The sequence below is a fragment of the Topomyia yanbarensis genome, chromosome 1 (assembly GCF_030247195.1).
Source record: "Topomyia yanbarensis strain Yona2022 chromosome 1, ASM3024719v1, whole genome shotgun sequence".
NCBI lineage: Eukaryota > Metazoa > Arthropoda > Insecta > Diptera > Culicidae > Topomyia > Topomyia yanbarensis.
The window spans coordinates 129368430-129383428 of record NC_080670.1 but is presented as its reverse complement, the minus strand read 5'-3'; the positions used below and the strand labels follow the sequence as shown (position 1 = coordinate 129383428).

The window sequence follows — 14999 nt, the reverse complement described above, 5'->3', positions numbered from 1 at the left end:
AGAGAATTATCAGAAATGGAAGCTATTGGGTTCAATTCCCGATTCTATCAAGTATCTTCCCGGAATGGAATATTAATTATCTTCTAGATAAATCGTTCAGCTCACACCTTTGTGGGGGTGTGAGGTGGGACCATCTGAAAAAAGTACGAGCAGATCGTTTCCATTATTTCATTGGAATTAAAAATGTTGATTTGTTCTACATGAAAAAGCGAAATTAGCAAAGTGGATATTTGATTAAATTCCGTGGACATTTCCAATATACCTACATCTACTGAGTGCATTTTCAAATTTTATTTGTCACTATGTGAATCACATATTTTGCTTTTTGGATTTATAACTTTTTTGACCTCATTTGAAGCATAATATGCAGATTGTAATTAAATTGAAACAAACACCAATCAATATTATCAATATCTCTGTTACACCAAGCTTAAAGTTTAGGAAACGGGTCACGGGATTTCGCACGGAATTTTACCAGGGGAAAACTTAAAGCTCTGCCACTTTTAAACAAATACCAACAATATTAAAATGGCGCCGAATTTTAAACCTTTGACTTGGAAATGGTTGGACAGACTCTTGGAACGCTCGTATGTGTGGCTCTGTGTGACTGACAATATATTTTTTTCATACACAATGAAAGTATAAAGCGATCCTACCGTTACACAAAAGATCCATTGTTGCCTTGCCTTCGAAATCGTAGAACAGAACGCTCCCCTTAACGTTTTTGGTGATAATAGACTATCAACATGGCTTCATGCCTGTACGCTGAACACCGACCAACCTGCCGAGTCTAGCATCCTACATAAGATAGAGTATAGAATGTCGCGCTCAAACTGATATTATTTATAGATTTTGCAGCCGTTTCGATCCTAGCTGCCAGAACGAGAAATAATGGTTGTCATTGAAGATTTCCAGGTATATCGCAGGGAAGCTACTTGGTACCGCTTATGTTTCTGCTTTACGTCAATTACGAGTATTTAATACTCAAAGCTCCTCGCCGTTCCTGCTCGGACGTCGTTTAACAAGAACTGCGTGTGTATACATCCGAAAAAGTGCTTAGTGATGGAATTCCGACGAAAGACTTTTTAGCAGAGCTCTTTATTTCAGACCCACAGAACTTTTTAACTACCGAAGCCCCTCCTGCCAAACCCAGAACCTTTTAACTACCGAAAACATGTGAAGAAGGCACAGTCAATTGAAAGGTAACGGGGGAGGCAGTACCATTTTGACTGCCCTGGTTTTTTACTCACCTGATATGGTCACCCTAAGTAGCTTAAGAGTGTTATCAACCCTCAACTGAAGTTCAACCCCAGGTATACGATTTCGCAAGCGGCTTTCGAAGAAAAATGAAAAATAGTCTGGTTGGTCTGATGATTTCAATATAATGAAACAGCAAATGTAATTCAATGTGCAAACGGTAATTTTTTAAGGTTCAAAGAACTTTCGGTGAGCGTCTACACAAATTGAACGCTTGATAGTATGCGTTGGAAAAAATGCGTTCAACTTTGTCGCCGGTTTATCCATATAAAGCATTAATTAAACTATAAAAGAAGAAAATCAGTCGATTTATTAGATTATCACGATTCAAATCGTGAAAAATAGTTGGTGAAAACCAATTGACCGGGCGGAATGGTGCTTTTGAAAAAGTGGCGGTAATTTTTCGTCACACCACCACACTGTCCCGGGGCACGCAACACAACTGCGTAGTTAAAAAACCACAGCCACTTTTTCAAAAGCACCATCCCGCCCGGTCAATTGTTTTTCCACCAACTATTTTGCACAATTTGAATCCTGATAATCTAATAAATCGACTGATTTTCTTCTTTTAGAGTTTAATGAATGCTTTATAAGGATAAATCGGCGGCATGGCTCTACACAATTTTTCCTACGCATACTGCCAAGCGTTCAATTCTTACACATGCTCAAAGAAAGTAACTTGAGCCTTAAATTCACAATTAATTGTAAATTTTATTCTCGCCTTTCAAACACTATTTTAAATTTGGACTTTGGCACTGTCACAAGATTGAGTTCGGCTTCAATGTACGTATCATTGTCCACTGTTATACGGTACTTTTTCATGATCTGCAAAAATAAAAGATAAATTTACTGAGATGGATACGGAATTACTAAGGAGGAGGGCAAAGACATCCATAGCCGTAAGCTCAAACGCTATTTTTAAACCGGACTAAGTTTTAAACCGGCCTAAACTATTTTATTTTTTATTCATTTCGTTTAGTAAATGCGTTAGCTTGGCGGTGTCAAATTCTTTTGTTTTTACATTTTGGATATTTTAAAACTAGGAGGTTACAATGCTGAAATATTTTTTTATGAAAGAGAAAAATTTTACAGCTATCTTAAGACTAGAAATAAGATTCTATATACAAGAGAGGGGGCAAAATTTTTATTCATGAAAAATTTTAAAACAAGGAATTCAATAGTAATAGTTTTTAGGAAATATTTACAGTTATCTTAAAACTAAAAATATAGTTTGGTACACAAAAGGGGGAACAAATATTTATGAAAAATTTCACCGGTGTTTTAAAACTAGATACAATACAATTACAATTCTATTTACAAGATGGGGGACAATAGTTTTAATAAAGAGGTAAAATTACAAATATCTTAAAACTAGGAATACAGAATACAAATTTGATTTTTTATCGGAGACTTATGCTTGGTCAAGATATTCAGAGGGGGGATTATTTCCAAAATCGGTGTAGAAGCAGTTGTATCAAGGACAGGGGAGAGAATGCGTAGATGGTAACCGGGAGAGAAGACCAAAACTTGCAACTTTCGGACAAACGGGAGATCAGCAAAACAAATTAGCGCCTCAGTCTAGTAGGCCGGATTGGCAGATGGTATTCTTCGGACCCGCGGGGAATCCTTCAAAAGTCATCGGACCTCGAGTCGCTCTCGGTTCAGTTTCCGTAGTGATAAGGGCGACGGCGGTTACATAGTGGCAGTGTGGAGCTGATCGGTTCCACACGGCAGGAGGAAACTTCTAAAAACGAGAAATAAAAAGAGAGGGGCTAAATTGGGATATTTATCGTTTTTATGAAAGTATAAATAAGGGACATATAGGGGAAATCTCGATTTGCCAGCAAATCTCGGACTGGGACATTGGGTGTCTACCTCGGGCCCAAAGGTAATCCTTTAACTGAGACCTGGCGTCCAAATCGCACACCCAGACAACGTGCTCGATGTCGTGATAGCCCTCGTCACAAGCGCACAGACTACTCTCCGCAAGCCCAATACGCCGCAAATGCGCATCTAAGGTGTAGTGGTTGGACATAAGTCGGGACATTACACGAATAAAATCCCGACCCACATCCATCCCCCTGAACCAAGGCTTCGTTGATACCTTTGGGATAATCGAATGTAGCCATCGTCCAAGTTCACCATTGCTCCACGAGGTTTGCCAGCTGTTGAGTGTCCTCTGACGACAAATACTAAAAAATTCGTTGAAGCAGATTGGTCTTTCATATATGTCACCTTTTAATGCGCCCACCTTTGCTAATGAGTCGGCCTTTTCATTGCCCGGGATAGAACAATGAGAGGGGACCCAAACAAAGGTAATCTGGTAAGATTTTTCAGATAACGTACACAAGGACTCCTGTATCTTCCCCAGAAAATACGGGAATTGCTTTTTAGGCTTCACCGCACGAAGAGCCTCGATAGAGCCGAGGCTGTCCGAAACGATGAAGTAGTGATCTGTGGGCAGAGTGTCGATGATCCCAAGGGTGTACTGAATTGCAGCTAACTCTGCGACGTAAACTGAAGCGGGATCATTGAGCTTGAATGAAGCGGTGATAGTATTGTTGAAGATACCGAAGCCAGTGGACCCATCGAGATTTGATCCGTCAGTGTAGAACATTTTGTCACAGTCGACTTCTCGGAATTTATTATAAAATATTTTGGGGTTCACTTGAGGGCGCATATGGTCCGGGATTCCACGAATCTCTTCCTTCATGGATGTGTCAAAGAATACAGTAGAATCAGAAGTATCTAGGAAACGAACACGGTTGGGAGTATAGGAAGAAGGATTAATGCTCTGTGCCATGTAGTCGAAGTACAAGGCCATAAATCGGGTTTGAGAAATAAGCTCGACGAGCCTCTCGAAGTTTTCAATCACCAACGGGTTCAGAATGTCGCATCGAATGAGCAATCGATATGAGAGTTCCCAAAATCGATTTTTCAGCGGAAGAACGCCCGCCAGCACCGTCGTCTGCAAGTTGCCTTAGCGTGCATGAATTGGCAAGACAATCGTCAATGTCATTCACGTAAAAATTGTAGAGCAGGGGACTTAGACATGAGCCCTGTGGAAGACCCATGTAGCTAAATTGCGATGTTGTTAAATCGCCATGCGAAAAGTGCATGTGCTTTTCAGACAACAGGTTTAGCAAAAAGTTATTTAAATTTGGCGAAAGACCATGCTGGTGCAGCTTCTCTGACAGAATGTTGATAGAAACTGAGTCAAAAGCCCCCTTAATATCCAAGAAGACTGATGCCATCTGCTCTTTGTTAGCATAGGCCATTTGGATTTCTGTAGAAAGCAACGCAAGGCAATCGTTCGTCCCTTTGCCTTTGCGGAAGCCAAATTGTGTATCTGACAGTAAGCCATTTGCTTCAACCCAATTGTCGAGGCGAAACAAGAACATTTTCTCGGACAACTTCCGAATACAGGGCAGCATTGCAATCGGCCGATACAAGTTGTGGTCGGAGGCTGGTTTTCCTGGTTTTTGGATGGTGATGACCTTCACTTGCCTCCATTCATATGGGACAATGTTATCCTCAAGAAACTTGTTAAATAAATTCAACAAGCGCCTTTTTGCAGTGTCAGGCAGAGTCTTCAGCAAGTTGAATTTGATTCTGTCTAACTCTGGGCGCTATTGTTGCATGATAAGAGAGCAAGTGAGAACTCCACAATCGAAAACGGTGTTTCGTTCGCGGTATCGTGAGGAGACGCGGCTCGGCACGTTTTCTGTACCGGGACAGAGTCCGGACAGATCTTCTTGGCGAAAGCGGATATCCAACGGTTTGAATATTCGACGTTCTCGTTGGTACTATTACGGTTACGCATACCCTAAAGAGTGCTCATCGCTGTTTCTCTCGTTAACCCGTCGACGAACCGGCGCCAATAACTGCGTTTTTTGGCTTTCATTAGACTCTTCATTCGCCTTTCTAACGACGCGTACTGTTGATAGCTAGCGGGTAACCCGTCTGTGGACTTTTCCGCGTACAGCTCCGAGCACTCTTTATCCCACCACTGGGTGGAAGACCGTCCATGGATATTCGCGCTGGGTACTGGTTTAGTCTGAGCTTGATTCGCACTGTCGAGAATCAAGCCAGCCAAAAACCTGTACTCTTCCTCCGGAGGAAGTTCTTGAGTGGATTCGATTTTAACGGATATCGCGGTCGCGTAACTCTTCCAATCAATGTTCCGTGTGAGGTCATACGAGACATTGATTGTTTCCGATGGTCTTGAACCGTTAGCAATTGAAATCACGATAGGCAAATGATCGCTACCGTGGGGATCAGGGATCACCTTCCACATGCAATCTAACTGTAGCGATGTCGAGCAAAGCGATAAATCCAACGCGCTTGCGCGTGCTGGTGGTGTAGGAATCCGCGTCATTTCTCCCGTGTTTAAGATGGTCATGTTGAAATCATCGCAAAAATCTTGGATTAATGTTGATCTATTATAATCATGAAGACAGCCCCATACCATACCGTGCGAGTTAAAGTCTCCCAGAACTAGCCGCGGTGCCGGTAAGGATTCCATGATATTACAAAGCGTTCGGTGCCCAACCGAAGCTCTAGGAGGAATGTAGATGGAAGCAATGCAAAGGTCTTTACCTTTGATTAAAACTTGACAAGCAACAATTTCAATGCCTGGTGTCGAAGGGAGGTTAATTCGGTTGAAAGAATAGCACTTTTTGATCCCCAAAAGTACTCCTCCATAGGGGTTTTCTCGATCCAGACGAGTTATATTAAAGTCGTGGAAGTTGAGATTTATATCGGAAGTTAACCAAGTTTCACATTTTAAACTATTTAGTAAAAATTTAAAGGAATCGATTTTCGGGAGGATACTTCTGATGTTCCACTGTAGAACAGTGATCGAATCGGTGACCTCGTTCGATGACTTAGCCATCGAAGGATACGATCGCTGCAAGGAGGGGTCATTTAATAGTCAACTGCTTCAAAAATGTTTGCACTATAGGGAGAAAACGTATCATTTAAGAGGATCAGTAACATTGAAAGCTGTGAAAATTAAGTCCACTATGTCAGAAAATTTCATTAGTCCGCTACTGGACTGAGTATCTGTTTGAAAAAAGGGGACACTTGGGGTTTTTGGTGTCCCTGGAAGTGGTGGGTACTCCTTGTTAGAATTAATATTTCCAAGTCCTGGAGCAAATTGCTTCGGCTTTTGTGCATCACTTCCGTTGGATTTATTGATTGTAGTTGGCGCACTCTGAGTGGACGACACCTTGGCACCCTTACGAGGCAATGTAGGGGAGGCTAGATTTCTCCTCTTCCTGGATTCCCCTGGGTTAACCAATGATGTTCCCTCTTGTTGGTCGTCAGATTCTTGCTCAACGCCAGCCAAAAGAGCAAAGGAATTTTCGGAAGGGACAGATGGCGAAGCATTTCTGCATAAGAGTGCCTCGAGCGATCCTTAAGGGAGCGCTTAATTTTATCCCCGCGCTGCTTGTACGCCGGGCATGACTTAAGAGCATGCGGAGGGCCCCCGCAGTAAATACACTTCACAGTTTCTCCATCGCAAGCGTCATCCTCATGCTCTCCCTCGCATTTGCCGCACCGTTTTTTATTGCCACAATAAGTGGCTGTGTGGCCCAGTTGCTTGCAATTGCTGCAGTTCATTACCCGCGGTACAAACAGGCGAACAGGTAGGCGAACCTTATCCAGGAGGACATAGTTGGAAAGAGCAGATCCGGAGAAAGTCACCCGAATCGAGTCTGTCTGCAACGATGAATCCCCATCACGGTAAGTTCTATTTTTACCATTTGGTAAAAAAAAAAAATGGTAAATGGTAAAATGGTAAAAATAGAACTTACCGTGATGGGGATTCATCGTTGCAGCGTTGGGTGAAAGCTGCCGACACCGTGCAAATCAGCAACACATGTGACCATATTGTCACACACGCTGAGACAGTCACAATAGTCGATAAAATAAAATCACTCAGGCAGGCAATTGGTGAGGGAACAAACAAAACTGGCTCATTCAATGAGTTTCAACGTCGCAAATGCTTAGTGTGGAAGTTTACCGTGACTTAACTTTTTGTCGGTTCCGACAGCATGAAGTAACAAGTTACTTTACGCTTGTTCGGACATGCCGTAGACTCAGGTGATTCGCATTTCTAATGCCAAAAGACCCTGACCACTACGGTAGCAGACAAAGGGTTAAGTCGCCGGTGAGCTCTAAGCTTGCATATATGATCCTTCCACGCTTTTCTAAACTTTCTCCTTTCAACACCTTGCTCTCCCTTGAGTACTATGGCTCTAAATATTGAAAAATATACTTCACCTTCCAGTCCCTTGCTAATTAAATGCCGAAAAAACTTAGATCATACTCTGTGAATTAAAATTGTACACGTTTTTTCAGCGAGACTTAAGTAAAAAGTAAACAAAGGTCAAACAAAAAATTAAATTTTAACAGAATGATCATTTTAAATTCACAAGTGTTATATTTCATACTTTTGTTTGCACTGTGGCAGACAGAGAATATAGATATATTTCTGTAATGCATCAATGCAGATTGGAACGATTTTATTTGCTAACAGAATTTCTACGATTTCATGAATAAAATAATAAGTAAATTAAAACAGAAATGAAAGTTTTAAGCATCCAGAAATTTCAAACAATTTGGTTCCAGAAATATGTTTTACGAACACCCTGTAACTATTTGTGCCATTTATACGTAACTAGCTGTAACCCGGTGTGCTTCGCTACACCCATCAGGACTAAACGAAATATTTTAAATATACTAAAATTAACAGAAATTTTTTGTTACAAAGAAGAAACTTATTGTAATTCTCGCGGATAGACAATGTTCTTAGTTTGACCACCTGGAGCATTAATTAAATTTATTGTTTTGTTTTCCTACACACAATCGTTTGAAATCCCTTGGTATCATTCGAATTCGAGGTAGCAGTACATCTGCTCCGTTATATTTTCTAGTTACAATGGTCGCTTAAATGAAATTTTTCAACCAAAGCACAGTTGTGGTGGGTCGATGTTACGCAGTAACTAAAATAATAGGCACACAAAGTTTCAATTGCAACACATGCGGTGCACAGTGATGCAAAACGACGTTTTTACGATCAAAATTCAATAACTACTGAACCATTGGTTTTGGAGAATGGATTTTTTCGAAGAAGTTTCTAGATATAAATAGATGCATCTTTTGATATAATGATTTGAGTGATTAATCCCCTAAAAGTGAGATAGAAAATTTATTTCCCAAAATAATTTAGCTAGAAACTCGCTTCAGTAAAGTTCTAGAAAATATTATTGTGAAAAACTTTACTGAAGATACTAAAGCTCTATATAGTAACAGTAGCGAGATATGTAGGCTTGTAGGCTTGGGATAGACCTCTTAAAACAATTTTTCGAATATAACTTTTTACGATTACTTTTTATTATTAAAAGTGTCTTCTACAAAGTTGGTAAAAGCGATAAAATACACATTTTTTATAACAACGATGAATCTGTAGCTCTCGAAACAACAAAGTTATTGTCAATTTTCGAATATTTCTAGGTCAATTTATACCTTAAGAAACTTCCTTACTCGCAAAAAATCGTAGAAAGAACTTTTTTCTTTCGATTAAATATTTAAATATCGTCTGACGGAAACTGCTGGGTAGGTTACGTATAAAACCAATACTCCTGAAAGCATGGTGGATCGACTGAATTAAATAATTCAACACGATAATCCATAGATTTACATGCGTAACAGAATGTCCATCGATTTTATTTTGGATGGATTAGTGTATGAAATTGAAGTCAATATACGCAATCGATTAATTCTTCAACAGATTGTATTATTTTACAAAATCATGTGGAAATGTGGTGCAATTTATTGTTGCATTGATTAACATTTTCCCAATCCATATATCTATTTTTTGGTGAGTTGACCTGCGAAGGTGACTATAAGAATCATTCAATAAAAGAATGCACATATAGTGAAAAGTTCTGTTTTCGAAACATATTTCCAATGATACGAAGACATAACGGATTGTTGGTGGACGCGGGTAAAGTAAATTCATAAAAATGGCACATTTAAAAAAATATTTTGGCACTACAGAGAGTGTTAATATATTCATTCACTTTTCATATAATCACTGCACAAATGTCATAGCAGAATACTGAAAATTGAGCCAGTGACTCTGGAGGTATCGCGTTGAAAACTTTCTTTGTGGTGTACATCATAAATCAAAATATATTGGACCAATTGTTTTCAAGGTTTGCACAGTTCTTCTACATATCTTCAGGTTCTGATCGTAGTCAACAGTTTTTTCGGCATTTAATTAGCAAGGGACTGGAAGGTGAAGTATATTTTTCAATATTTAGAGCCATAGTACTCAAGGGAGAGCAAGGTGTTGAAAGGAGAAAGTTTAGAAAAGCGTGGAAGGATCATATATGCAAGCTTAGAGCTCACCGGCGACTTAACCCTTTGTCTGCTACCGTAGTGGTCAGGGTCTTTTGGCATTAGAAATGCGAATCACCTGAGTCTACGGCATGTCCGAACAAGCGTAAAGTAACTTGTTACTTCATGCTGTCGGAACCGACAAAAAGTTAAGTCACGGTAGTCACGGTCTGATCGTAGCTTTTATTTTTTTCTTGATATTTGAATTTTTCGTAGCATTCTGCAGCTAAACATACAATTTTCGTTAAAAAAAATCATCAAACTTATTTTTGTGAACAAAGTTATGAACTTTAATGATGTTATGATATGTAGGAGAACTGTGCAAAATTTCAAACAATTTGGTTCAGTAGATTTTGAGTTATGCTGTACATCGCATTTATTCGAGGTGTCTCCTGTAACACACCCAATTTTTTCAATATTTTGCGGTGAACATTTAGGAAAATATTGCTTAAATGTTACATTATTGACTGAATAGACTAACACTCTCGGTATCGCCAATTTTTTTTAGCATGATATTTTTTTCAACAATAATCCTACCCCCTTAAGCAAGAACTGATTTCATCAGTAGGTGTCGACTAACGGGTGAAATTTAACGAAGATCGCCAACCACGCCACCAAATATTCGATTGGTTCCTTTTATGGGTCAACGTGAATTCGTCCTATATAACAGTGTTGCATTTTGCTTACACCCAAATTTTGATTAATATTGTAAGGTTTTCCGCAAGCGCAAGATTTAGTGGCTATTTTAGGGCAGAGCTATCCGTTCTTCATCCAGCAATGTTGATTTAACTTCAGCGCAATCGCAAGTGCAATTTTCAATTTAATTTTCAATTTAATTTTCAATTTAATTTTCGACAAATTCATGTAATTCATCAGTATTATATTGTCATTCGCGTAATAGATCTCTATCAAATAAATTCTTGCCATTCCGTTTATGTGCTGGTAAACATACATGCAACAAAATTTTAGATATTTGAAATAATTGATAGATATTGCATCAGAAACCCTCCCTCTCCTTCTGATTCCGAATCCAACAATCATGTCCACCTTCTTGGTGGAAGAAATACTTATGCCAAATTATATATATATATATATATATATATATATATATATATATATATATATATATATATATATATATATATATATATATATATATATATATATATATATATATATATATATATATATATATATATATATATATATATATATATATATATATATATATATATATATATATATATATATATATATATAGCTAAAAAAAGTTCTTCAGTACACCCCCCCCTCTCCCTTTCCTCGGCTTAGGTACTTCTCACCCTCCCCATCGTGCACAAAAACCACCCCATGACCATTCCCTTAGTGGAAGGAATACTTATGTCAAAATTGAATTCATCGCTAATAATTACATTGAATGAATAGATAAGGATTACTTCAGAAACCTTTACCCCCCCCCCCCCCCCTTTCGTGATCCACTCCCATCAACCATTGCACAGTGGGAAAAAAGTACCAAAAACGCAACTTTACTTAATAGCTCAATAGGAGGCTATGTGAGGTTTTTAAAAATGTATGTTGTTTATGTAAAAATGTCTGGGGAATCGATTGAAGCTATTTAGAATGCCCGGTCGATACGCTATCTAGCTCATTTTACCCCAAATCTCCCTTTTGTTTGAGTTTATTTTCAAGGTTGACCTTATATCTCGGAAAAAAACCTAATGCGTCTTACCAAAGTAAGCATTTATTATGTAAAAAAGTCCAAGGAATCAATTGTTCCTAGTGAAAATGATTGCACTAAACGTGGGACGCGTTATACCCCAATTCTTCCTAAAACTAAAGTTTGCAGTTGAACTTGTCTCTACATGTTGAAAAGTGGTTCAATGCGGCTGATCAAAAGTACTACTTCTAGTAATGTAAAATAGTCCAAGGAATCGAATACAAATAGTTAGAATGACCACACATTACGTGTGAATCCGTTTTACCCTAATTCTTCCCATAACTGTAATTTTCAATTAAACATGGCCTTACATCTTGAATTGTGGCTGAATGCTGTTGATCACAAGTTGTATTTTTCTATATGCAAACTTCTATTCAATTGATTGCGGATAGTCAAAATAACCGTACTAAGCACGTGAACCCGTTTTACCCCAATTCTTTCTGTGACTCAATTTCGTAGTTAGACCTGGCTCTATGTTTCTGAAGAGGCTACACCCAGCTGATCAAGACTAGTGTTTCTTATGTAAAAAAGGCCAAGGAATCTATTGCCGAGCGCAAAATAACCACGTGAAACATGTGAGCCCGTTTTACCCCAATTCTTCGTATAACTCAAGTTCGTAGTTAAACGTGGCTCTACATCTCCGAAAGCAATTGATTACCGCTGATCAAAAGTATTACTTCCTATGTAAAATAGTCAAAGGAATCGAATGCAAATAGTTAGAATGACCACACAATACGTGTGGATCCGTTTTACCCCAATTTTTTATGTAACTAAAGTTTGTAATTAAACCTGGCCCTACGGACCAGAAAGAGACTACATCCAACTGATCAAAACTAGTGTTTCTTATGTAAAAAAGCCAAGGAATCGATTGCTGGTAGGCAAAATAACCACACGAAACATATGAGCCCGTTTTACCCCAATTCTCCGTATAAATCAAGTTAAACTTGGCTCTACGTCTTAGAAAACGATAGATAACGGCTGATCAAAAGTATTACTTCCTATGTAAAATAGTCAAAGGAATCGAATGCGAATAGTTAGAATGACCACACAATACGTGTGAACCCGTTTTACCCCAATTCTTTGTATGACTCAAGTTCGTAGTTAAACCTGTATCTCGAAATACGACTAATTGCGGCTGATTAAAAGTATTGCTTTTTATGTAAATAATCCAATGAATCAAATGTAAATGGATGGAATGAACGTACAATACATGTGTTGCGCAAACTAAGTGTTAGTACATGGATGGGTTGATATGAACTGATTTGTATTTCGATTTGATCAAGGTTGTTATATGTGTACAAGGTTATTAATGTGAAGTGCAACATGTTGATAATTCATTTGGCTATAGTTTTTTTTATATAAAGTAGGCACTATCATAACATCTCCTTTTCCTTGAATTGAAACTCACTACTCTTCTATCTAATCACATACATTTCATAATCGGTAAACTTTTTCGGCGCTTGAACAGTTCTTTGTGGTCTTGAAATCAACTTCTTAGCTGTTGCATGTAACGGCGACTGATGAGTAATTTCTGAGGATTCTTGTATAGGTGGCTGCTCTCTCGGGATGCTGCACGATGCTGGTTTGATCGCAGTGTTATCACGACGGTAATGTTTGTCATCAACATCTACAATTGAAGAACGATCCGTTATTGGTTCAATAACTGTTCCTTTTTTCCACTCCTTGTCCGATGGAGTTAGCTTCACGAAAACCGGTTGTCCGATCGCAAGCTTCGGCAATTCTTTAGTCTTTCGATCGTAGTGTAGCTTAGCTTCTTGTCGATTACGATGTAACTGCTCCTTCACCCCTTCTGTGATTTCCGGTAGATATTTCTTCTCGGCCATCGGTATTCCGAAACGAGTTCGTCTATTTAACAACCGTTGAGCTGGAGAACTTCCGACTTTGTTCGGCGTATTTCGCCATTGCAGGAGAAGTTCCCAAAAGTCTTGCTTGGACTCGTGCGCCTTTCTCAGTAAAGATTTTGCAATTTTTACCGCTGACTCTGCCTTGCCGTTTGCTTGTTGGTGGTATGGTGCCGAGACGGTCTGCTGAAATCCCCAATCTGTTGCAAAGCGACGGAATTCTTCGCTCACGAATTGCACTCCGTTATCCGTGGTGACAATTTGCGGTTTACCGAAACGAGCAAAGTTTCGCTTGCATGCTCGAATTACTGCTGCTGTAGTCAATGACGTCAGCTCGTCAATATCAAAATAATCCGAATAATGATCAACGGTGATTAAATATACTGTTTTTCGTCCATCAAGCTCAATTTCACAAAGATCCATGCTCAATTTCTGATATGAATAGCATGGGATCTGATGAGTCTGCATTGGCTGCATTTGTTGATTAGATGAAAACTTCATGCAGACGTCACATTGCTGAATTTTCTGTCGAAGTTCATAATTGAGGCCAGGCCAAAATACTGTATCTCTTGCTAGTTTCATTGTTGCTTCAATGCCGGAGTGAGATTGATGTAATTTATGTAGTATTACATTGCGCAGCTTACGCGGTACTAAGATTCGGTCACAGCGGTACACCAATCCATTATGCGTACTGAAATCATCTCGATAAGGCCAATACACTTTCACTGAATCCGGTACGTCCACCTTATTAGGCCAACCATCAATTACGTATCGTATGATGGTTTGAATTTCAGGGTCAATTCGCGACTCCAGCTTTACTTGCTCTACACATCCGTCTGCTATTGGGATGTAGTCTATGATGTTGATGTGCTCGATTTCGTAAATGTCGTATATCTCGCGGCTGGTATTGTCACTATCCGCAGTCGCTGCCCTTGAAAGCATATCCGCAATCACAACTTCTTTACCAGGTGTGAAACAAAGTGTAATCTGATACCTTTGTAATCCTAGCAACATACGTTGAATGCGCAGAGGTGCTTCTACTAACGGCTTCCGAAAGATTTTCAATAGGGGTTGGTGGTCTGTTTGGACTGTTACCTGCTTCCCAATGATGTACATTTCGAACTTTCGACATGCGAAGAGAATCGCAAGCGTCTCCTTCTCGATCTGCGCATATTTTCGCTCTGTGCTGCTTAAGGTTTTAGATGCGTAAAGAACGGGTTGTCCATCTTGCAGGAGGACTGCACCTAATCCCACGCTACTGCTATCACATTGGATGACAACGTCTATGGTAGCGAAATATCGTAAAAGAGGAGCTGACTTTACCATAGATTTCAGCTGCTGAAACGCATTCGTTTGTTCTTGACACCAAACCCAGTTTACGTCTTTATTGGTTAAACGACGCAACGGTTCTGCCACTGTTGCCAAGCTTGGAAGATAATTCGTCAGGTAGGTTATCATACCAAGAAATCGCTGAAGAGAAGGTAAGTCTTGTGGAGGAGTCATCGCCAAGATACTGTTGATTTTTTCTGGATCAGCCTTTATGCCGGTTGTTGTCAGCACATGTCCAAAGAATTTTAACTGTTCTTGGCAGAGCTTAATTTTTTCACTGTTTAACTTTACATTTCGTTCCTGCATTCTTTGAAGAAAAGCTTCAAGACATCGATTATGATCCACCATAGCCTCTGCTACGGAATCACCGCAGCCGAAAATCAAAATATCATCAGCCAGCGCGCGCACTCCTCGCAAGCCGTGAA

At 39.3% G+C, this 14999-nt stretch overlaps 1 protein-coding gene across 3 annotated transcripts in view; it reads right to left on the bottom strand.

The window, feature by feature from the left end:
- Window positions 1-1362: 1362 nt before the first annotated feature.
- Window positions 1363-14999, bottom strand: part of LOC131686824 (cytochrome P450 315a1, mitochondrial) — a 414542-nt gene continuing 400905 nt past the window's right edge. For all 3 annotated transcript variants that reach the window (XM_058970847.1, XM_058970916.1, XM_058970984.1), the window contains one exon: window positions 1363-2082. In XM_058970847.1, the coding sequence (XP_058826830.1) occupies window positions 1969-2082 (114 nt within the window). In that variant the 3' untranslated portion in view covers window positions 1363-1968. The remainder of the gene's footprint in view (window positions 2083-14999) is intronic.